The sequence below is a fragment of the Ambystoma mexicanum genome, chromosome 1p, assembly GCF_040938575.1.
Source record: "Ambystoma mexicanum isolate Mex_15411 chromosome 1p, UKY_AmexF1_1, whole genome shotgun sequence".
Lineage (NCBI taxonomy): Eukaryota > Metazoa > Chordata > Amphibia > Caudata > Ambystomatidae > Ambystoma > Ambystoma mexicanum.
In genome coordinates this window covers 91,035,558-91,061,533 of record NC_090921.1, presented here as the reverse complement: position 1 = coordinate 91,061,533, position 25,976 = coordinate 91,035,558, and the positions used below count along the sequence as shown (strand labels likewise).

Genomic DNA, 25,976 nt, shown 5'->3' with positions numbered 1-25,976 from the left:
ATCATTCTGGACCTCAATGCCACTTTAGACAGTAAACAAACCCTCTCTCCTACGCACTATCCAGGATCTTGGGTTAAATAAATCTGTTCTCGCCTGGATTATCCCCGACCTGGAAAGTCGATCCTTTAATATCTCCTTGAATTTGCAACCTTTGGCACAAGCCTTCTCCACATCAGCGTCCCCATAAAGGATCAGTCATTGGAACTGTGTTCTTCACCTTCTATACCTCTGCCCAAGGAAGACTTATCTTGCCCTTTTGTTTTCACTATCACCTCTTTGCCGATGACATTCTAATTTTTTTCTCCTTCACGCCAGTCACCTAGGAACCATCAACTGTGTCACTGCAATCGTCCCTATACGGCTCTCTGATGAATCATGCTTCTCAACTCTTCACAAACAAAAGTCATCCTTCTCCTGGCTTCTAATGGCATCTCTACCCTCCGATCTCCATGTCGCCTGACCTTCTTGTTCTCTCACCAAAGGCTCACAAACTTAGAGTCCTTTATGGTAGCGGTCTCCAACTGCACTAATTCATCACTGCATCTGCAGCACATACAAACCTTCTTAACATTCAGAAAATATGCGAATTTCTTACTAACCACTCCACGAAAAAACTATCTCCACCCTTGTGCTCAGCACACTAGACTACTGCCCGAGCCTACTCCTTGGCCTTCCTGTCTAATCCTTCCTACTTCTAGACAAAGTCCTCAACTTTGCTACTCACACTCTCTGCACCTACCCAGATTCTCTCCCACTTCTACATACTGATAATATGTTGTTTAACACTCATTCACAACAGCTACATTTTCAAGTTACTTCTCCAAGAATACAAAGTTATCAATGGTCTTACTCTTCACAACCTGCCTGCTTGTATCTGGGTCTACTTTCCAGCTCGTTCCCTTCGCTCCTCCTCTGCACTCAAACCTCCCTGTCCCATACCCTCCCTGTAGCTCCTCCTCTCGATTCCACGCTCTCTCCTTATATGTCACGATCCACTGGAATTTGCTGTCAATCACAATCGAAACCAGTGCAACTGTGGAGCTCTTCAAAGCTTGGCTTAAACTGCACTTACTTGCTAAAGTGGGGGCTCTGCCAACCCTCCCTCACCCATTCTCCCTACCTTACCCTCACCAACAGTTAAGCGCTGGTTTCAATCTATCCAGACATGGACACGCGCGGTGATGAAGGCGAGCCTATGAATGAGACATCAAACCATAATATGGGCAAAGTCACTATAATGCGGGAGATGGTATTCACCAGATAGCCCCCTGGGATTAGGAGGGCCGGAGGGACCCATTTTCACAGTATGTATGCACTAGACTCATACACATTGTACAGAGCAGCTAAACTGAGACCATCAATTGTTAGCACAGGCTAAAATAGACGCAGACGTGTGCATATGTGGCAAGGATGGATACTTACAATTCCGCTTTTATACTCTGGCTTCCCGTCGATCATCCTCATGTTTTGGATCCTGAGAAACAAAAACAAAGGCAAGGAAACATCAGCAAGAGGAATGATCAGCACCTGAACAGAAACACACCCTTGGCAGACCCTCGATTATGAAAAGCACAACCTATCCTGTGCAAATGCCATCATTAGAGCTCCCTCGGAAGCAGAGACTCCACAGTACACAGGTGCTGCAGACATGTAGCAACAGCCTGCAAGAGACAGTCGCCTTTCAAAGAAGGATAAATTACGTTTTGCTAATCAAACAGTACAAAACCATAGGTTTGTGCAGAGTAAAAAGCATAAAGAGGGTGGTCCTGATAAAACGGCGTCCCATAAGGCCCACAAAAAGCATTAGGGGATTAAGCCGCGTGGGGATCATGGTAAGGCTAGTGACTCCTCCTCACAAACAGGAGACAGGTCACCTGAAGTGCCCCTACCTCCACAGAATCCTGTGTCATCTGTGGAGCAAGTCATTGTGTGTAGAGGGGGCTCCAGGTGTAAGGGAAAGACCCTGAGGGTGCAATTTGTGAATCTGGCTTTCCATGCATGAGTGAGACACCCAGGCCTTTTTTTCTATGCATTCAGGGAATTGTAGTTTTACCTTTCCCATTTGAAATACAGAAGGCACAAAAGTCAAAGAACACATCCAGGACTGAATGACAGACTCATGAGTGCCATTGGGAAAAATCAGAGCTCGGTAGAGGCGTATCCCAAGGTAAGGAAATCTGAGTGTGGAAGGGAGGCTGAAAAGCAGGTCGGGCTGTGAGGGGGGCCAAAGCACATCAGCAAGCATGAGTAAATCCATTTCTTTTTTTAGGGTAATTCCATTGAAGTCATTGGAGATCACCTTTTTCTGAAGTCTATGGAAGGTATGAGGATTACTGGGATGATGAAAATAAGCTCAAGGTGGGGAGACATCAACCAAATGAGGATGAATTAAGTGGTATGGAGGCAGGATAAAAAGTTATGTTATGTTAAGTTGACTTATACCGCGCACCATTACCATTAGTATGGTCTTCAAGCGCTCATGTGGCTCTGTAAGAAAAAGAGTGCAGGGTGGGTTAGTGGGGGAGAAGGGCTGGAATAGAGGTTGTGCTCCTATGTTGATGCCTGCAGAACCATGAGAAACTGGCATCTGTAGGTGTCCGCTTTCTAGGTGTGCTTTAATTGTGTGCACTCGCTTGTTGTGTCTGGAGGGGTAAGGCCCAGTATCTGGGATGGTTTGCGGATGTTTGTTGTGGTGGATGTGTGGTTTGTGCGTTTCGTGTGCAATAGGGCAGGCCCTTTAAGGCATGTGCAGTATTTAGGGGTATGCTCGAGATGAGCCGAAGCAGGGCGACTGGTACAGTAGCAAGCTTCAGAGTGTAGTACGCTTTCAACATAGAGGCGGGTTTCCGGGGACAGCGGTACCCCATCAATACAGTGTCTAGACTTCAAAATTCAGCTAAATGTAAGGCATTGGCTACCTTCAAATTCTTCAACGTGCAATATAAAGGCTACTCCAGGGATTTATCTGAGTGCAATACACATTTAATTGGCTTCTCTCGAGGATTCTTCTAGGTGCAATACATTGGCTACCCTCAAATGTATGGGCTGTTGGGGGCAGGAACAAACGGACACTGCGTTTGAGGGTGTTGGCCGGGTTACGTTTGTTTTTACTGAATCATTTTCACTGCAATATTTTGTTACTAGAATTTTGTTTTCCTTCTGCAAAATGAGGAGACCACCCCCGCCCCACCCAATGCCCTTGCCCATCCCATATTGCCTCGCACAAAACACCCCTGTATTATTGCACAAACATTCTGTAAATGATTGTGGTAAGAAAGTGAGCAGGGAATATGCTTCAGTAAAAGGACTAGATATTGTTGGCGGGCTTAGGACCCCATGACTCAGCGTTTGCAGGACACCTTAGGAAAGGGGGACAGCAGGTGCGGTGTGTAACGGGCCACTGCACAAGCCTGGTCTAAAACAAACATGTTTCAATGGGTACTCTTAATTCAAAACGTTATTTTCTTTTACTCAGACCGCAAAAAAGTAATAACATTAAAGTGCAAAAAAGTCTAATGTGTACTGCAGAATGTCCTTTCTTTTAACACAAAATGATCAAATGCATGCTGGGATATCTTGTGGACTGTGTTCCCTGTAATGCAGCATGGGGTATACCCCACAGACATAGATACACTGGTGCGCAGTAAATTTTTGTTTTCAATTTCAAAAAATGAAACATTTCATGATAAGAACCGTTTGGTTTCGCTTATTCAGCTCAATACATGAACTATTTAGTCTAAAATGCTGTATACTAACCTGCCGGCGACCGAGGATGCGCAGTCTATGAATACGACAGGGAAGAGGGTGCTGTGCTCACATCATTAACAGCAGAAGGAGGCGGTGGCCATGGTGAGTGTTAGGAAAAGGTTTCCAAAGTCCTACCAAGACTTCATAAAACCATCCATCTGACGCAGTACACAAGCTCCACTCTTAGTAGAAGGCTGTACCACCTGAGAATGAGGTAGCATGGACAGAGTAGCCAGGCTTATTTTAGGAGGGAAAGTGGGCTGCAGCATGGTTCAACGAAAATTGTAGTATACATATGGTCCAAAAAAACACTGAAACACTATGTATTGTAAAATGGTTTATTTAAATACAAGTAGGCCAAGATGAATCTTGGGTAAATAAGTACTTTAGCACATTATATATAAACACATTTATAAAAACCACCTCAATTCTTAAGAGCTGCAACCCAAAGTATTACCTTATTAAGAATAGTAGCCAGCAGTTCAAGGTTAGGTAAATCTAGAGATACTTTCAGAATGCAATCAGCTATTCTTGGGGAGTAAAACCAGGTTACATATTCTTCTTTTAATACAGTCAGTAATTCAAGGCTAGCAGACCCTGTCAGTCATGCAGTGACACTCGGTTAAGAAATCACATAGTAAATAAACCAACCCCGTTACCAGGATAAGTTTCCGAGTAGTGGAACACAAATTCAGGGAACAGTATGAACCTATAACTACATTTATGATAACCTTCAGTTATACCAGGTGAGTAAGACATAGGGCCTCATTACACGGTAGGCGCTAAAAAATGTGAATTACCGTCATGGCGCCATTAGCGTGTCCGCCATCGTAGGAGACCGCTAATAGCGTCACATTACGAGTTAGCGGACACGCGCATAGGGCCATGACGGTAAAGGACCCCACCGCCATGGCGGAAAAGCACCTTACCGGCTCCGACCAAAGTGCTGATAGCACCTCCGCCCTCATGCTACACGCTATTAGCGGCCACCGCTGTTAGCGGTCACTGCTATTAGCGGTCACTGCTATTAGCGGTCACCGTAAAACACCGGAACCGGAAATAGCGTCATCGCACCGGAACGGGAAAGAGCCCGGCGGCCATCTTTAAAAACACAATCCATTGCCATCCCCTGCACTCAGGACCTGCAGCAACACCACGACTGGCAAAACCACATCCCAGAAGAACAAACAATGCCCAAGGCCCTAAAGAAAGCCGATGCGCGCCAGCGCAAAGAACGCTTCTCAAATGAGGAATTGAAAATGCTGGCAGACACCCTGGCTGCAAATGCAGAGGTAGTGTTCGCTAGCGACATGCGGCGCCCGGCACTCCTGAGAAAAAAGGAAATCTGGGCTGAGGTGGCGCAGAAAGTCAGTGCGGTGGGCTCCACCCCCCGCACCGTAAAGGACGTGCGCAAGCGGTGGGATGATCTGCGCCTCCGTGTACGCAGCATTTTATCGGCCAACAGGAATCTGGCCATGGGCACAGGAGGCGGAGGTGGATCCCCGATGAAGATGCAGGAGTGGGAGGAGACATGTGCCAGCACCATTGGCATAGAATCCATCGAGGGAGTGGGCCGAATGGAGTGTGGTGTGGCAACAACGTCAGACGGAGGTGAGTGACCACGCAAGACACAGCAATGCCAAGCATGAGTCCCTCCCCTAAATGTGAATTGGGAATCAGCTAATGGATGGGGTCATCACACACACATGTACACAACCCTGCATATATGCCCTGCACATCCCCACACAACCACATGCATGCAGCACCTCACACACGTGTCACCCTGACACATGTCCGGATGACCCACCCATCTGGCCAACAACCTGCAGGCCCAAAGTAGATGTCCAAATCCAAAGAACTGCAGCAACAACAACATATGCATGATGCACGTTGACCCATCACTGATGTTATCCCTGTCTTGCTCCCCCACAGGGTCACAATCTGACAGTGAGGAGCTGGACGCTGCAACGCAGGCCCCACCACCCAAAAAGCAGGCCAAGGGAAAGGATGCAGGCACCAGGCCCAGTACATCGAGGGGCACTGGGATATCTGGAGTGGCCCAGCGTACAAAAGCCACCCACGCAACGACCACACCAAGGGTCGAAATGCCATCCGACACTGTGGCAGCACCCCCACCACCCACCCCCACCACTCAGGAGCCAGTGCCAGAAGGCACGCCGTCCGCAGCCAATAGCTCCGTTGGGGAAGCAGCAGCCACGGCACCTATGAGTGATGTGGACGACCCATGTCCGACACCGGAAGGGCAGCGTACACCCAGCCCCCAGCTGTCCCCACTCCACAGCCCATGCAACACATCCAATGGCAACATCCATGAGGTGCATGCCGGAGATGCAATGGATGGGTCATTCAGTCCCGTGGCGAGCTCACCTGATGTCGGCCACATGCAGCAAGCTGCGCCGAGGAGTAACAGGGGCAGGGCCGCAGACGACACCATGAGCCTGATACGCCAGCGCCAGGAGGAGCTCAATGCCCTGGTTGCCCGGCAAGTGAGCGAGGCTGCCTCGACCAGGGAGGAGATCCGGGGGTTGTCAAGGGACATGAAAGCTGCCATGGACAGCAACACGACGCGCCTATGTGAGGAGATGGCCGCTGTGAGGCAGGTCCTAACGCGCATTGCTGAGGCGATGGAGAGCATGCGTCACTCACAGGGAGCAGATCAACCAGCCACGCCCTCGTCTACTAGCTCCGACCAGACAACCATCCTGCGCAGGTCCAGCCGGTCCTTGCGGCGGTCAGACTCACAACCCCCCAATGGTGGTAGTGGAGGAGGGAAGTAGGGCCAGCCTGTCCCTGTTGACACTTGGGAACTAATGCAGCACTGATGTGCACACCATGTTCGGTGGAGTTGTGGGGGAAGGGGGGTGAGGGTGTTTGGGGGAGTTGTGGGGGGAGGGGGGTGAGGGTGTTTGGGGGAGTTGTGGGGGGAGGGGGGTGAGGCTGTTTTGGGTGGAGGGTACATGCACGTTTGAATGTCATAATGCTCAATACAGACGTAATGGCATGGATAATCACATGACTGGACATTGATAATTGTGTATGTGTGTTTTATTGTTGAAGGGTGCACTGTGATTATGTCCTCCATACACCCCGTGCCCTGAGCTGAACACCAATTGCACCCTCCTAATCCATGTGCATCAGAAACAATGGTCTATCAGGTGCTGCCGCACAGCACGTCCCTCATGGGCATCGCCACCTGCATGACCTGCAGCCCCCTCTCCTCCATCCTCATCCCCGTCATCATCCTCAGACGGTGGTCGCAGTTCTATGTCAGGGGGCATTGGCACATTCCGTCTGATACACATATTGTGAAGCATGACACATGCCATGGTGATCTTGGCCACCTTCTCATGCCCGTACAGGAGTGCCCCGCCCGACCTGCTGAGGCACCGGAAGCGTTCCTTCAATAGGCCGAATGTCTGCTCGATCACCACGCGGGTACGGGTGTGTGCATGATTGTAGTCCTCTTCGTGCCTGTTCTGTGGGTTCCGCACAGGGGTAAGGAGCCACCTCTTCAGGGGATAACCTGCATCACCTGCATGGGTGCAACAATGGGTATGTGTAAGTGTCTACATAATGTGGAGCGTGCACATGTCACACAAACAAACATTGCATATTCAACGACATCCACTGATCCAAGCACGCATGGCAATCAGGGTAACTGCAATGTGGGAAGGTGAGGTGGTCCTTGCAAGTGGACATGCACCATGCATGCATACAGCAGGGATTGCCATGTCCCGCCAGAGTTTAAGTGATTTGTGTTTCCTGGCCCTGGCAACGTTAGTGCCACACTGCTAGTACACTGCCATTCCTTAGTTGATGTCCCCATGCTGTATGATGGCAATTCTGTGGTGGGGTACGGGTGTGCCTCACCACAATGGCTACAGGGGATCCATTTGTATGCACTCATGTGCGCGGACCATTTCTGATGTAGTTCAGCGTACATTTCAGTTGTGATTTTGATATGCATGTTGCTGATTTGTGTAATGGGGGAATGGTGTGTTGTGCGGTGTGCATGTTGTTTGGAATGGCCTGTTTGGCGTAATGGATTGATATGTTTGCCGTGGCACTCACTTCCGGCATGTGGTTTTGTCTCTGGTCCATTGTGGGCTGCCTCACTGTACAGTGATGCAAATATGTATGTCCATTCTTCTCATGACACAAGTTCACGCCCAGTTGGAGTATGCATCTCCCCCCCCCCCATTCACGGCCAGTTGGAGTATGCATCTCCCCCCCCCCATTCACGCCCAGTTGGAGTATGCATCTCCCCCCCCCCCCATTCACGGCCAGTTGGAGTATGCATCTCCCCCCCCCACTCACAATCCACATCACACTGACATGTGGTCAGCCTGCTACTCACCAAGTAGCCACGAACGTTGTCCAGCATGTCGCTCCATGTATCGTGGTATTGTCGAGTTCCGCAGGACCATTGCATCATGGGTTGAACCGGGATATCGGGCACAGCAATGTGTGATGATCTTATTGGAGTCACATACCATTTGGACGTTGATGGAGTGGTATTGCTTTCTGTTACGGTACACTACCTCATTGGCATGTGGGACCACCAGTTCTACATGGGTACAGTCGATGGCCCCAATGCAACTTGGGATGCCTGCCAGTGTATGGAAGCCTACTTTGGTGTTGGAGATCTCCTGGGCAGTCCGTGGCATGTATATGTGTTGACTTGTGTGCTGCAGGAGGGCATCGAGCACCTGGTTCAGTGTGCGTGAGAATACTGGTTGTGATATGCCATGCATCTGACCTACCGTATGCTGGTAGGTGCCTGTGGCCAAGAAGTGGAGCACTGTTACTACCTTCAGTAGAGGGGGGATGGCAGTACGGATGTCAATGAGACTCACAATGTCGTTGTATATCATGTCTACTATGGTGGTGATGGTATCCCAGTCCAGACGGTACAGGGTGTGTATCTGCTCAGGGGTTAGGTTGACTGGACTGGCTCTGATCCTGGGAATTGGTGGCTGCCTCTGTGGTATCACTAGGTGCACTGGTGGTGCTTGCTGCGCCTGTCTTGCCCTCCTCCTCCTCCTCCTGCGTCTCCTCTGTGCTGCCTGTTGTAGCTGCTGCACAGCAATCATGTCCTCTAGCCCATGTAATGCTGCTAGTATTGCATCCATCTTGGTGTGGGAATGTGTGTGGGGAGGGGTGTGGTGTGCTCTTTTGTGCTGCCAGTCTCCATTGCCTCCACCTGTGCTGATTTTGTCCACCTGTGGCAGGTTGGAACTCTGCTGTGCTCTTTTAACGTGTGGTTCGCGATGCCGGTATTAGCGCCTTGCCGGTAAGGGTTCTTTGGGTCTAGTACATGCCGGTATTGCCATGTACGCATGGCTCGTGATGCCGTGATATTAGCGCTATGCCGCTATTTCCGGTCTGAGGGGCCGCGCGCTCACGGACTTGCCGCTAATAGTGCCACCGTACTTTGCGGTGCCGCTAATAGCGGTATGTCCGGGTCGTGATTGGGGAGGGGATTTACCGATATCGGTAATCCCTTACCGGTAACGGTATGTCCCTACCGCCTACCGTGTAATGAGGCCCATAATGTTGTAATACATTATTCCAGTTGCTTTTTAGATCAGTGGAACACAGATTAAGGTAAGCAATAACCCTTTACACTATTTTAGGATTGCAAACAAAATCCACAGTACACTTATTCAGAATGGCCCACAGCTATTCAAAGGTGTATAAAACCCAACGCAGACTTATTCTAGACAGGCTATCCAGCAGGTCAGGGGAAGCAAGACCCGGTTGGTAAGCGTATACATTTATTTTCTAGAAAGAAACAGGTGACACCAACAGCATTACTTTTGGGAAGAGGGGGGGATCCAATTCATAGGCAAGCTAAATAATCCCATATTATTTTAGGAAGGGCAGAACACATTCTAAGATAAACAATACCTTTTGCAACTGCTCATATTTCAGAGGGACAGTTACCAATACAACTCATAGATCAGTAAAAGACTTTCAAAACTTGATACAGTTCGAGGCAAAGGCCTGATCTTGTAAATTCTTCCCTAATCTTGAAGCATGAGTTTTCCCAGTGGCAGAAGAGGGACTCTAGTGGTCAAGAGGCCAGCTTTTGACAGGGTCAGTATAGGCATAACATGATGAACAGCCAGAGTTCCTGAGTAAGGCTCGTCAAACAAGTAAGTACTTTACTCTAGAGTTGCAGAAGGGGTCCAGGGACTTCAGAGAAGACACGCTAGAGGGATTCCAGCATTGGGCCTGGGTGAAATGGAAGAGGGAGCTCCCAATCACACAAATCACCACCAAAGCTTCACAGGAATCACAAAAGGCTTAAGGTAAGCAATAGCCCAGCCAACACAGTACCTCAGCACAGAAGAATTTGCAGCAGGACGTTTTCATGATCTACAGCCGAAAACCCGGTCCTTGAATTCCTTATCGTGGTGAGTGAAGAAAGGACACTGGACGGGAATCTGCAGCAGGGCTCAACAGGGAAGGCTACAGGCAAGAGATTCTTCGAGGCTGGCTGTAGCATTGTGGTTTTGGCACCCTTTTTCAGGATCCAGGAGAAGACTGAATATCGTTGATCGAATTCTCATCACTTATTGGGTCCAACACTCCGGTGAGGGGATTTCAGAGTCTCTGGAGGTCCAGCAGGATGCCACCAAAGGTCCAGCGAGATTCAGAATTTGGAAGGCCATGTACCGTGTAATGGCTCGAGGTCTCAGGGTATTGGGGAACTGCAGCCCAGCAAGGTCGTAGCATGTCGTGGGGTGGCTCAAAATTTAGGTCGTCTCGAGTCTACTGGATCTCACCAGCCTCTCGGTAGGGGTCGTTGCATTCGGGACACCTAGATCAATTGGAAGGAAGGGCTACAACAAGCTCTGGTTACACAGCAGGCTCTGGGGTTGTTGGAAATTGCTATGGCCGTCGTTTCTTCACCTACATATTTGGTTTCGACCTGTCAGCTGCTTCCAGGTTTGGAGTATTTAACAAGAACCACAGCACAACTTCTGCAATCTCCCCCCTGAATTTTACAGAAAGGGGCGGTCTGGGTGTCCAATCAGTTGGTTCCTTTCAGGGAAGGTGGAAGACAAGGGCTGGAGAGTTTTGGACTCCTCCCTCGCTTCCTGCCTTCTCAGACACTCTGGAGCCTGGGTAGTGAATTCAAAGGATTCCCGCTGACGATTAAAACTTCCACTGAGGTCGTTCCTGCCTAGAATGGCAGGGGAAGACCTCAGAAACAGTAAGCACACAAGAAATGGCGACAAAAGAAGGAGCCTACTATCTTTGCAAAATGGTGGCTCTTCTATGCATTACCAAGGCTGAATTAACAGTCTGCGAGAAATAGTGACAAAAAGTCATAAAAGTAGTTACACTGACACCAGCCATTCGAGTAACCTTGCAATTGTAACAAAATGCGACCAGAAAAGTAAGAAAGGGGATATATTGAAGTCCCCCATCACTCCCCATAAGGTGGGGTGTGCTGGCTCACGTATACAAAATGTAAAGGGGATGAAAATCCCCCTTTGCTACTTAGGTACAGTAATTCACCCAAGTATATTAAAGAGAAATTAACTGGGGAGCCCAAAGGGGCAACCCAGCCTAAACCCAAAAGTTGTAGGAAACTATAACTTCAACCATACACTATAGAGAGACATAAAAAGGTTACCCATAAAAAGAGTAAACGAATAGGTGAGAGGGGAAAAAAAATCTCCTTCACCTAGGGACAAGGTAAAAGAGTTACCAAGTCCAAGCAAAAGGTTCTGGGGTTCATACAGGACAGGAAGATTTATCATAATTATGAACATCTTACCCAACAGTGATAGGAGGAGGAGGAGGATGACGATGGGGGCCCGCAGTACGAAGCAAGGTACAAAGGTCTTAGCCCACCAGCCTTGTACCAGCCCTGCTCCCTTCCTGTTTGTGGGTGGCTTCAGCGAAGTTCTAAAATAAGTGGCGGGAATTCCGTTACCACCACTTTTACCCAGACATGGCTGAAGGTGTGTGGGGGCTCATTTCAATTCGTTGGTGGGGGTCCCCCCATGCTTTAGCAGAAACCAGGCTGAAGCAAAGAAATATAGCCAGGGTAAATAGCCGCTGATTATCACAAGATGGCAGGCCAGCAGGTAGCCGAGACATTAAATGTCCACTGAAAAGCTATAAATCCTTCTTTGTCAGCAAGTTGCTGATGTGGAGAAACTAGTGTTAAAAGGCAACAGGGTGATCTAACACTTCTGTATTCCCCAAGGGAAGTGACAGCCAGAAGGGCTCCAGCAAACGCAGCTTGTAAGGCCAGTGCTGCAATGTGCTAATTTAAAGCCCTCTAATGAAATAAATAATAGGAAGATATTGCTGTGTTATAAGACTGCTGACTGGCAACATGGGGCCAGTTGCTGGGGGCAACCCCTGATGCTCGAGGCCACTTTCAACTGAAAAGGTTCAAAGACCCTGATGCCGTCCGTGCTTTTACTGCAAGGCCAAATATCGAGGCCCTCATCACGAGTTGGACGGTAATACTGCCCAACGCTAATTGCCCTCCTGCAACTCGGACCAGCGCAATGTGCACCGGATCACAAGTTGCTGGGGGGGGCAGTAATTCACCCATTCCTCAATGGGTCCTATAGACCCAATGGGGTTGGGGAGCGCTATTACCGCTGGCACTAATAGTGCTGAAAAAGTCTCAAAAACTGTCATTTTTACCTTCAGCAAAAAGCTGGAAGTAAAAATGCCATTTTGCGATCAACTCGTGATTTGGCAAACCCTCAAATGCGGCGCTAATACAGTTAACCCGCATTTAAGGGCTGAGGCCAAACTCGTGATGAGGCTCCGACTGTGAATGTAAAGTTGGGGATTCGCCTCCAGCTAAAGCTTGGAGGTGAATTCTCCACTTCACCCTCAGTAATGGGTAGATTCCCATTGCGCTCTATGGACTCCTAAAATGGGGATTTAGACGGCCACCCCACCACTCCTAATCTGGCGGATAGATTTCACCCAGCACTGAAACGGATACTGACTGCGTGTTTCCCAGTTGCGTGGGAAGGTCATATGCTACACAAAGAAATCATACTCAGTAATATACCAACATGTTATTTCAGTAATGCACGTCCATGGAACTGACCCACGGATGTACCTGTGGCAATTTTGGGAAAAATAAGTGACAATAATCCCTAAAGGATGTGTATCGCCAAAGAAACTGGAATTTACCAAGTGAAGTTAGTTCTAAGAGACTCGTGCCGTTCACAGAAAAATACAGATCTTTCGGCAAAGCAATGCGTCGGATCCGATGCCCGTGTTCACGGTGAAGCAGACTGGAAATCGTTCTGCTTCATTTTGCTACATGTGTGTGGCGGAGTTGAGGAGGCGTCCGCCTCCATTTCCTGCTCCGTTAGGCACATGCAGGTGAATTAACACCAGCTTGGATTCCCACGGGCCTGCCTGAAACCACCACCCGGTAAAAGCGGAATCCATCGAAAATGCTGCCTGCAGAGAGTATTTTGCAGGCGGTGTTTCCACTAACGTGGTGGAAATGAGGAAAAGGCACAGAGGGGAACTTTTGTACACGAGTGCGCATGGAGGCGGATCGTTCCCCGCAATTGACCTCGGGGTCCAACTATTTTGACCCACAGTTTTGCCCGCATTAGCGGGTGAGGGGAGGAGGGGTCAATTTCGGCACCAAGACGAACACATTTGTTCATCATCTGCGAAACAGCGAAAGAATGGGCTCCAGTACATTTCCGCTCGCGGCACAATGCACCTTTACCATATTTTGAGTAATGTGCGCCACCTAGTGTTAGTGTCCGAAAATGCACATCAGAAGTTAATCAGGGAAAAGTAGGAGAATGGTATGGTCTCGTTTATTTATAAAGCGCCTATACACAGGCAAGTGTTTCAAAGCGCTCAAGGAGGGTGGGAAACATGGAGAAAAAAACAGTCGCTCAGAGCCCTTGAAATTCTGAGATGATAGTGGTCTGCACAGGCAGAGTAAGTGCGTATAATAAGTGCGTATAATACATTTAACAGGTGAGACACAGAAAATAGGCCTGAGGACGATTCTGCAGTTTTACCCAGTGCAATTAAGGGGTGAGGACAAGGGAGAACAGACCATCTTCGCCATTGTTCATTTGGATCGTGCAAGTGCACAGAAGGTCACAGGGAGGGGGATGTCTAAGTGCACCCAGTTGGTGGAGACTGGGGTAAGTGCACGGAGAGCCACTCTCATGGGTTATTTCTCAAGTGCAGTGAAGGGTGGGTGGGGTGCAGGGCCCTGAGACAAGTGCGAGAGAGTACTAGCATGGGTGCCCAGGACCTGTGAGACTCTGAGGTACACCAGGTGGCCAGTCAGCAAGCTGTAAGGAAGAGGAGGGAGGGAGGGCGGGCAAGAGCAGAGAGCTAGGTTATCAGGGTAGAGGGAGAGAGAAGGAAGAGGAGAAGAGAAAGGTCTTGAGGAGTTTCCGGAACTTAAGAAGATCAGGCTCTAGAGCAAGGGTGGGGTTAGGAATACGGGGCCAAACCAAGGATGAACACTTTGGTACTTTATTAAGTATAACTCTATGTGACAGCAGGCACTGCCTCAAGAAGCAGGCACCAACTGACTGATACAGAACACTCTCAAAGCACAACACTCTGAAAAGAATGCATTACCTCACAATAGCATCGATAGGTAATGAAGCAAAGTACCAACTATTGATTGTATGAACACATGACATTCTGAATAACTGAACCTTAAATCAAGTAATAAAAGTAATATCCCAACAGGTGGCATGGAGGCTATTCCAGATGGAGGCACCTGCTGAGGATAAGGATCTCACTCAAAATCTCTGCTTGGAGAACCGGCTCACTAGCAGAAGATTGGAGGTAGATGAGCAGAGGGATCGTGAGGGACAGTATTTAGGTAGGCAACGTTGCAGGTGGGTATGTCCCAGGCCCCAGAAAGCATTGTGGACAATGTAGAAGGTCTGGAACTTGATCCTTGCAGCCACGGGGAGCCAGTGAAGGGATTTCAGCACCAGAGAGATGTGGTCCCTGGGCTTGAGGCTAAGGAGAAGTCTTGTGGTTCTGTTCTGGATGAGTTGCAGAGGGTGCAGGGCAGAAGCAGGGAGGTTGAGGAAAAGGCTGCTGTAGTAGTCCATCCTAGAGAGAACCAGGGCTCTGGAGACAGCGAGTCAATGGGGGAAAGATTTCCCCCCCTTCAACTCCCTCTCTGATCTTCCTCGTGTCTTGTTCTACCCACATTCTCTTCTACCCTCATACCCCCACCGGTTTTCACCTCCTGGCATCCCTCCTTCATCCTCTCTGCTCATTCCCTCTCTCCCACTTCTCTCCACTATCTTTCCCACCTCTTGCCTCTTCTGACCCACCAGGCATCTCACTCTCCACTCCTGACTACCTCAAGTCTGAAATTTCTCCTACTACCCCGTCTTACTCCCTACCCATGCCTTTTTCATCCTATGTCCCGCTCACTCCCCAGTCTCTTCCCTCTCCTGCCACTCTCATACTGACCAACTTCCCCACCCCTCTATTATACACCTAAACTACCCGGCCCTCCACTACCACTCACTCACCCATACATTCCCCAAAACACAGCTACACTGTTTCCACTAGATGCCACTCTTCTCTCTTACACACAATGCCCCAGCTGCACTCCAATCCAACTGCCACACAGATTTCTCAACACACTGCTCCACCCCTTCCATCCTCATCTCTCAGTCCTCCTTCACTTGCCTGACCGCACCCTTAAAATCCCACAAACTCTACAGTCTGTCTTCATAGGCTTTTTATACCTGTGTCTTCCGGGCGTTCCTTCTTCCAGCCCCCAGGGCCCCCGCCCACACCCCCATTGCCTACTTTCTCCACCTGAATCTGAGGTTTAGTTATCTTTCCATTTGCCCAGGGGTGGGCGGTTCCATTTCAAAGACATCTTAGCCCGTTTTAGCCCTGCCCCATTTTCTACATGGCAAATTCAACAGTCTCTGTATGGCTCCCCTTGGAAATTGGGTCGGTGTCTCGTTACCTCACTGCAGTGAGTGCTCCTTTTTCTTGACAGGTGCTGGTTTATTGGAGTCCGTCAGGAAGGTGCTGGTTTTCTTTTGCAGCTTGCTGCGTTCAGTTAATCTGGCAATGCTTTCTGGTCCTGGTAGTTCTGGCAGGAAGGATAAAGACCTTGGCCAGAATGGAGGGTGCATGGTAATCCTTGAAGGTGGTGCCACTTATCACATTTCACAGCATTTCGGGGGCCCTGGGGGATTATAGGGGGTTGAGAGAGAGACTACCCACACCGTCAATGCCCTCTACCCAACTCTGGGGTAATACTGGCTCTGGCATTCGCCCTGGTAGGCCTCCTCCCAAGGCTGGGAGGGGTCCCTGTGTGGTGTGACAAATTAAGGTATTCACCCCTCCTCCTTAAGGGGGAGCCTCCCCCTTTGAGGCTAGAGGGGGGTGCCCGCTCCGCAAGACCCTCCCTTGGTGTCTGGGCAAGGGGCACCTCACTGGGAGAGACTCCCCTTTAGGGGACAAGGACTCCCGTTCCTGTGAGGAACTCCCTAAACCACACAACATGGTAGCATACATGGGACTCTGCTACAAAGTCTAATGTAACATCTGCATATTTGGCTGACGGTAATGTTGGAACCAACCACCCCGGAGAAAGAAAGGAGAATGTCTATTTAAGAGAAGATGTATACTTAACTGGAACAAATGAAGGAACATGTAGAAGCAGATAGCCTCCTATGCAGGGGGAAGCCCCCTGACCTGAGCATGCGGACCAGAGGGGAGCCACATAGCCGTCGGTTTTCAAAGAGCTGCAGAGCACCAGAGTGAGATGCTGGATGCCCGGCGTACCCAACAACGCAGTTGTTGTGAAGCAGGAAAGCAGGAGATGGCGAGACCACATCCATATCCTGGTGGGCAGGACGACCAACGAAACACGCTGAGACCATCAGAGCAGGGAAGTGGGAAATCGAACAGCTTCCTATCGTTAACCCCTGTAGATGGCAGAAGGGAAGCCGAGAACGGGAGACCAACGAAAATGCAGAATGAGGAGGCAACTGGGAACACGAACAGATTCCCATAGTCAATCTCCGTACCCGGCAGAGGCGAAGGCAAGAACGTGAGCGCGACAAAACCAAGGAATGAGAAAAGCAGTATAACAGGATGACCCAAGCAAGTTCCATGGCCCGCAACCTTCCCCCACATACAGAGAGCTAAAAGGTCGAAACGGGGCAAGCGGAAGGCCGCCGTGGCCACCAAATAGAGGAAGAGAAACTCATTTCAGTACATAAACCTGTGCAATTGCAACTGTGTAAAACCGATAAAGAGGAGATTGAACAACCCTGTGTGGGAAGTCTATGAAGACTCCGAACAAATACCAGATAAAGGAGAGAAGAACAAATTACTTACCCCATGTAATGTTCTTTCTACTGGATGTTTCACTCACGGATTCCTCATCTCTGATATATGCGCAAGTGTGCTTGCAGCTTTGGAAACTATAGTAGAGGGTTCCGTGTATCGTCGACTCGTGGTCCTCAATGGCCTCTGTACTGCTCTCGGCCGTGATGTCGACACTGGTATAAGTAGCTTGCGTGGCACCCATGCCTCAGTTCATGTTTTTCCCCCTCCTATGCACAGCCGTCTCAAAGGTTATTAACCAGATGTTGAAAGAGAGGAAGCAGTAACAATGGAAATACTCGCTAATTAGAGGGGCAGGCTGGGAGGGCGATGAGGAATCTGTGGGTGGAACATCCAGTTGAAAGAACATTACCAGGAAAAAGTCATTTGTTCTTCTAGTGGATTGTGTCCTCCCACAGATTCCTCATCTTTAATAGGCTCCCAACGCAGTATGTTGAAGGCGGTGGGAATCCAGAATTTATTGTTGGTTTATGCTGTGAAGCACAGCCTTGCCACATTTAGCTTTCTGACCTGACAAAGAATCCAGACAGCAAGGCTTGCTAAAAGTGCGCAAAGAAGGCAAAGTTGCAGCATTGCATATGTCTTGTACAGGCACCCCTCTCTGAAGAGAGGAAGTAGCAGCCAATTCTTGGGTGGAATGCGCTCTCAAATCATCGGGCAAGTGTTTGCCCGCCAAACCACAGCATTCAGAAATGCATAAAATAATCCTTCGGGAAATGGTTTGCTTGGTTACAGCCTGCCCTTATTTGTGACCCAAATAGCCCACAAAGAGCAGGTCATCTAGTCTGATTTTAAACCTTCCGGCTAATATAGAAGCTTAAAGCCTTTTTAGGGTCTAAACGGTGCAACTTCTCCTCATATTTAGAAGGATAAGGTGGAGGATAAAACCCAGGCAACACAATCTTTTGTACCAAATGGAATTCCGACACTACTTTTGGCAAGAAAGACAGACAGACCCTTAATACCATCTTATCCTTAAAAAAGGTTGTAAATGGTGGTTTCGAAGAAAGGGCTTCAAGCTCGCTCACTGTGCGAGCCGATGTAATTGCAATTAGAAAGATGGTCTTCAAAGTCAGCATTCTCAGTGGACATGAATGCAGAGTTTCAAAAGAAGCTCCCATTAGAAACTTCAACATCAAGTTCAAATCCCAGACCGGTGGCATAATTGGAACCGGAGGAAAGATGTTAGTCGGACCCTTCAGGAACTGTCCACAATAGAAATTTAAAAAAGGAACCCTGTCCAGGAAAGCGCTTAAAATTGAAGGCGCTGGAAGGTTTCCCTTTGCAGTGGAAACCAGCAGCCCCTGATGGGCCAGATCTAGTAAGAAGGAAAACACGGATAGAGTGTCGCAAGTAAAAGGGTCAATGTTCTTAGTTCTGCACCAGCTGCAAAATTTGTTCCAATGGCAGCGGTACAGAACTTTCGTTGCTAGCCTTCTGGCCGAAAGCAACACCTCCATTACGTCTTCTGCAAGGATAGAATCTTTGTATCTTAACTTCTCAGAAACCAGGCGTGAAGGTTCAGAGTTCTGATTTCTGGGTGAAGAAGGCGACATCCCTTTGTGAGAGTAAGTCCTCTCTTTCGGGGAAGACAAATTGGAGGGCCGATGGACACATCTAGAAAGTCCAGGTACCACGTCCTCCTGGCCCAATCCGGACCAATCAGGATCATGGGTTTCCGTGACCTTCCTCAACCTCCTGATGACATGAGGAATAAAGGGGTACTGAAGAAATAAAGGAATGGAAAATCCCAATCCACCGCAAACACGTTCCCAAGAGCTCTTCTTTGAGGAAATTCCCTAAAGCAGAACAGGCCGCATTTCCTGTTGACACTGGACGCAAACAGATCCACTTGCAGGGTTCCCCAAAGGGCAAAGACCTGTAAAAGACCTTCCTAGGCTACCTCCCACTCGTGGGAGACTCTGCTCTGCCTGCTCAGAGCGTCCGCTGCTGTGATGTCCTCTCCGGCTAGATGAACTGCTGACAGAGATTCCTTCTTGTAGTGCCCAGAACCAGAGCTGCATAGCTTCTCTGCACAGTGGTTGCAACTCTACACCTCTCTTGTTGAGTCAATGCATGGCCTCTGTGTTGTCCGTCGCCATCAGGACATTCTTCCCCCATACAGATTGCAGAAAAGCCATCAGCGCTGGTCCGATTGCCCTCAGCTCCAAAAGGTTTATATGAAGTGTGCATTCTGACAGAGACCAAAGACTGCCGATTGACAGGTTGTACATGTGAGCTCTCCCTCCTATAAGGGAGGAGTCTCTCACAACTGTTATTTGTGGCCATGGCTGCCAAAAAGGTTCCCCTTTCATCACATTCTCCATGAAGGCCCACCACAGGAGGTCCTGTGCGACCCTGCACGGAACCTGGAGAAGGGCCGGCATCCAGCCGGAGAACTGTGCCACGGAGATCTGAGGGCCCATTATAGAGACCTCATCCTCAGACAGGCTTCTGGCACCAGGTAAATACAGGATGCCATAAGACCGAGCAACCTCAGAAAATCGAAGGCCGGAAGATACTGGGCACTGATGAATCCTGCAGAGCCCGCACAAAAACCCTGCCTAAGGCACCCCATACCCAAATCTAACCCTGGGGGTGGTATTAGGCACCCCATGCCCAAATCTAACCCTGGGGGTGGTATTAGCCAGGAGGTTCACCTGGGAGTAGAAGGTCACCAAAGGGACTGGGATGACTGTGTTGGGAGAGACGCAGCATTTGTCTTTTTCAGAAGGGATATGTCCAAGTTGCGAGAATACCTAATGGCTTGTCTTCTCAGACCTACCCATTTTGTTGGTAGGAAAATCATTGGGAAAATGCATATATGAAGCAGAATATTAAGACTGACTTCTAATGAGTATAATTCTCCCTTAAATCTAAATCAATCATTACCCTCTCATAAATTCTTCCCCAAAAGTATGTTTACTAAAAAGATTGAAATGATTAATACAAGAGTGAATTGATTAATATGGAGGACTGTATTTGTGATCTAAAAAGAAATCTAAAAAATTGGGTACTTCAAGTCCCACAATGCCGAAGTACTGGGACGAGGAAGAGGGACTTGGAGGCACAAAAGTGCAAGGTGCAGTCTAGTGGTTCTAATGACCCACACCTGAACAGGACCTTTGAATATATTAGGCCCCGTCAGGTGCAGGCTATTAAAACTAGAAGGTGGAGCAGCAGCAGGAGTTGTGAGCCACAGTTGCAGCAGCAGAGAACTGAAGACGTCGGAGCCGCCGCTGTTGTGGAAGCGGAGACTGGTCCTGAGAGGATCTTCAGAGTGTGAACTCTGAACTGCAGAGGTTGCACAGCGGGAAGCGGTAGATTTACAAGCTGTCCCGTGAGAGAGATAGACTCTGTTCATTGTATGCCTTATTCTGATGGCTGGCGAGCACCGGAGTGCAGGAGGAGCAAAGCAGACCCTTTCCTAAGCGCCACAGGCATACGACAGAGGCTGGCAGGAGAAGAAGCAGTGGCAGTGGATTGAGCGGATGCGTGTGAAGAAACCAGCGAGTTTACCTGTATTAGGAAACCCCGGAACGCTCCGTAGTCCAACGCTGACCGCTCGCAACAATTATGTATATCGAACTAATGTAAGAAGGTTGCGTTGGTGCTATACTCACTGTATAGGAAAGCAAGGTTACAACCATAACTGCCAGCATAAAAAGTGGGAAATATTACAGTCAGACAAAAATCCACATTGCCAAAGTCAAGCGGGGTAACACTAAAGAAGACCAATAACCACCATTGCTAAAGTAAAGAGGGGACAATACTTTGGCGTACAAATAGCCTGAATTGGCAATATATGAGGAGTGATATTACAGACAGACTGTAACCTTAGTTCCCACAGTTAAACCACCCACCAACAAGCATTGCTTAAGCCAATGAAACGCAAATGTGATAAAGAAACATTATTAGCAGTTGTTTGATGTGAAAGTGAAAGAAAAAGAATGGGAGGAGAGAACCCTTCCTTGTAAGAGTTATCAAGGAGGAGAGAAACAGAACCTGCATTGCCTGGGGCAAAGACGTCAGTGGAATGAACAGTATCAATGTGTATTGTGTCTTACGAGAAGGAATTGTGATTCCTAAATGCTGTTAAAGGTCAAAGACTTTCATGGAAGTTTGAAGCAAGTCTTACCACAAAGTACATGTAGCAGTGGTAGGAATTTTTGTCCTGGAAGGGGAGTATACCGGGACATGGATTGTTAGTGGTAGTCTTGGCAGATTACCACCAGGGCCAGGAAGAAGACATTAAAGTACTGCATTGTCGTAGAAAGGTAAAGAAGTGGCAAGGTCACTATTGCGGTAGATGGATTGTGGTAAAAATTATCCTGACAAAAGACATTGTTGTGAATCAAGAAGAATTGTTGAATTGTCAATTTTCCAAGAAGTATTACCAGTTTGTAGATTAAGACTTTTGTTTTGATTATGTGGAAAGTTGTCAAGTGGCAAGTAAAAGACTTTTTGGAACAAGAAGAATTTTATGAATAGAACTTGGCTATATATAAAAAGGGAACTTTCTTGTTTGGAATATTGGAAAATCCTGTGTTTGAGCCTGGGCAAGGGAATCTGACCCAAGCTACAAGCATCCAGGTTCATGTTAAATATAATTGTTATTTCTGTTAAACCTGAATTGCCATATTGTACCTCTATGAGTTCATGTATGTATAAGTGTGAGGGATAGATTCCTTTGGTTAGTGTGTTTCCATTAGTCTTGTTTTGATAGGCAAGGAAATCCACTTTAGGTTAGGGATAGTGAGGCACTTGTCACACCCTTTTGAGTTAATAAAATGGTTATTTGTGAAAAACCTTTACCAAGTTGTCCGCCTCACATTTCTGACCCCTCACAGCACTTACACATTATTGGATCATCTGCAGAAGATGTTGAGCCCTTACCTCGGGAGGCAAAATGGAAGCTTCTGAGAAATGGTCATGGTATGATATGGCATTTATGATATGATATGAGCTTTCCCTGCGGAAGAATACAGGACTGCTCCAATAAACGGAAGCTTCTGAGAAATGGTCATGGTATGATATGGCATTTATGATATGATATGAGCTTTCCCTGAGGAAGAATACAGGACTGCTCCAATAAACTGAAGCTTCTGAGAAATGGTCATGGTATGATATGGCATTTATGATATGATATGAGCTTTCCCTGAGGAAGAATACAGGACTGCTCCAATAAACTGAAGCTTCTGAGAAATGGTCATGTGGGACTTCTTTACATTTAGGAAGAAGCCCAGACTGGGGGGGGGGGGGAGTGGCAGGTGTAGAAGATGCTCCAGAAGCTGCTTGGGAGAACAAGCAGCCAATCGTCCAGGTAAAGGTAGACGTGAATTCTGCCCCTCCTTATTTGGGTGCCACCACCGCCATCAGCTTGGGGAAAACCCTTGGGCGTAGGGTAGCCTGAAAGACAGAACTGGTAACTGAAATGGAGACCCCACCAACAGAGAACCTTGGCTACTTCCTGTGCGTGTGATGAACTGGAAGTAAGCATGCTGAAGGTCCAGTGACACCATCCAGCCTGAAGCTGAAGGGCCTGGAGAATCAGCAAAAGAGTGACCATCTTGAACTTGTCCTTACTGAGTAACTTGTTCAAGCGTCCAAAGTCCAAGATAGGTTTCAGTCCTCCCTCTTTCGTGGGAATGAGGAAATGGAGCGAATACCAACCTTGATTCCTTTTCGCCACAGGTACTAACTCTATCCTACCCTTTTCCAAGAGTGATAATCTCCTGAAGGAGGAGCAGATCTGGATCTTTCAATGATTGGTTTCCTGATGGACAATCCAGAGGCCTTTTTAGAACTGGGTGGCAATAGGCACGAGCTACTATTTGCAGTGCCCAAGCATTGGAAGTTATGCTTGGCCAATCTTACAAATGCAGAGTCAGCCTGCCCCCAACCACAGTCTTGTGGACCAAGCCAGCAAAGGGGTTTTGGAGCTGTGGATGCTGCAGTGGGAAAAGTAGTGGCTGAGAGTGTAGTCTTGCCCTGCGTTCTCGCGAACCGCCAGGTGCTCTTCTTTGACCCCTTTGCACAAAATGTCATCTTGACCTTCCCACTGAAGAGTAGTATCGAAAGGGCCGACCTCTCTAACCCGGAGACCCCGCTTGCGACTGCAGAGTCTGGTGTATTGCTGCCTATAGCAACTTTGAGCTGAAAAGCTGACGGCCATCTTTTCCATAGAGGATGCCCCGAAGGCTGGTGGTATGGGTGGTAGGACCAGAGAGCTCAATGACACAGGAACAGTAATATACTGTATCTGGATCGTCCAGGAGGACATGCGGGTATGCCAAGTGAGAAACATCATGACGAACTGCAGAGTGAGACATCAGTTACCAGAAACGGATTTGGTTATTTTACAGATTGGGGGTGAGGGGGCGACCTGGTGCCAATAGGGAGAAAGGATCTACAGCTGGCATTGGTCTCCCCGTTTGGCTGGTTAGTCAACTTTTGCCCACAGGCAGTGATCGTTTGGTCCCAGATCATCCCCAGGACAAATTTGGGGATACCGGGGTCTGCAAGGCCGCGAAACACTTCTGCAAGGAAACTGAACATTGAACTAGCCCGACTGGCGGGAGGACGTTTGCACATACTGGCCAATGAATTGGTGAGAGGAAACGAGAACTTTCATCGTGATGGGGTCCATTTACCGGACCAATACACACGGTGCAAGGATGGTTGGAATACTGTGTGGTCGATAGTTCCGGGGGGGGGGGTCGAGGCCGGTTAGGTAAAGTGGTGAGGGCACGGTCTGCCTCCCACTAGGTTGGCTTTAGCCCGTCAAAAGGGGCCCGATGTGAGACTGGACGGCTAAAGAGTGGGGGGGGCAGGAGGCAGAAGGAGTCAGACAAGGAAAGGATGCTTCCTGGGATCACCCCCCAAACAGAGGGTATGGCGGCGGAGGTCAGCAAGAATGCTATGCAAGTCTCTTCTGATACAAGATGGCCGCCTAGAGCGCGGGCTCCGTTCCGACGAACATCCTTAACAAAACGATCCTAAATTGGAGCACCCCGCGGATGATTTTGAAGAGTGGAGGCTGCAGCGGAACAATCCTGCACTCAACGGCAGAAATCCTGAAGAAAAACGCTATTGTAGGACGGAAATAGAGCGCATGCAACTGTTGGCGGCGAGAGTTGGGAACGCGGGCCGCCTCTCAGATCCACGCGGGCAGTGGAAGCAACCGCAGACGCTCTAGGCGGCAGACCATAGAGGTCCGGCGATCCGACACCGACAAGCGACCACTTCCCACAAGCTGAGGCGACCAACGTGTCTGTGGAGGGAAGAATAACAGTGAAGGTGCGGCAGGAACGGGTGAGAAGTGACCCAAGCGACATGTACCGAACCCGCCATTAAGCTACGTATTGTGAGTGCTTCGGGGAGGAGACGGTGCGATAGAGACTGCTGGCCCTGGCCGCGAGGACAGCACTAATGCCTGATAAACCGACGAAAGGAGCGGGGGCTAGGAAAAGGGGCCCAATGGACTTGTTCACCAACAGCCAAGGAACGGAGTCGATGGCAGAAACATCCGCCGCCCCTAACATCGGAACTGAAGCTGTAAGTGAGGTCGACAAGTTAACCACGATTGTACAAAATGGCTTCCTCGCGATAAACGTGAAACTGGATGATATTGTCTCAACTATTGGGTCATTGAAGGCAAGAGTGGATAAAGAAAGCTCCAGAATAACAGAAGCCAAAGGCAGAATCAGTAACAACGAGGACACTATTGCAAGCCATGCTCGAGACATAACGCAACTAAAAAACGACTTTCTCCGAATACAATCTAAATGCGAGGATCTCGAATCTCACTCAAGAAGAAATAACATAAGAATTGTTGGGGTGTCCGAAAAATTCGGCAAGGGAGCTATGGAACAACAAGTAGAAGATCTCCTACAGACCCTCTTCGGACCTGAAACTTTTTCGGAACACTTTCTGATAGAAAGGGCACATTGCACACTGGCTCCGACACCAAAACCAGGGGCGCCACCCCACACGATCATAGCGCGCCTCCTAAATTACAGGGACAGAGATACGATTCTTAAAAAAGCCTGTGAGCAAGGCACGGTACATTATGAGGAGAACCGCATCCACATACCCAGATTTCTCGGCAGGCGTCCAGGCCAACCGACGATCCTACGAACCAGTGAAAAAACTTTTACGAGCACGTCAGGTCCAGTATGCATTAATATTCCCTGCCAAAATGCGCATTCAGCACGGAGGAAGAGCACACTTTTTTGAGAATCCGGCGGCTGCAATGGCCTATATCGAGTCACATATACCTCTTCCCCCAGTAGGCCGGGGCCCGGATAAAAATGGCGGACCCCGCCCCGAGGCGGACCGATGATACTCTGAGACAGGGGGAATCAAAGTAAGTGCCTACCACAGAAACGGAACAGGAAGAAGTATGCGGTGATGCACCACAGGAAAATGTGGAAGTCGGACTGCGAGCTCGAGCGGGCGGCCACACAGCGGCAACATGGCAACCCCAGGAGATCTCCAACAGTTTGTAAGGTTAAATCATCCAGTTGGGGCGGATGATGAGGGTGGGGGGCGGATGATGAGGGTGGGGGGTGGGGGGGAAGGGGAGAAAATGGAGCTTTTGTTGAAAAGTTGAAAAGTTGTTTTGTTGAAGGTCGAACAGATAATTGCGCCATGCACATTGTACGGTATTTGGATAACACTGTAATAGTGAGCAGATACGATGGCGGGGGGCACTGACAATGGCAAGGGGATGAAAATCAGACTGCTGTCGTGGAACGTCAGGGGCCTGAACAAACCCTCCAAAACTAGGAACTTACATTAATAGACACTCACCCCATATAGTC

The 25,976-nt window shown here is 48.8% G+C and overlaps 1 protein-coding gene across 1 annotated transcript in view; it reads right to left on the bottom strand.

Moving 5' to 3' along the window:
• SLC25A11 (solute carrier family 25 member 11) overlaps positions 1-25,976 on the bottom strand; it is a 143,433-nt gene that overhangs the window by 28,650 nt on the left and 88,807 nt on the right. Inside the window, exon 7 of the mRNA XM_069643856.1 lies at positions 1,423-1,474. Within this exon, the coding sequence (XP_069499957.1) occupies positions 1,423-1,474 (52 nt within the window). The remainder of the gene's footprint in view (positions 1-1,422; positions 1,475-25,976) is intronic.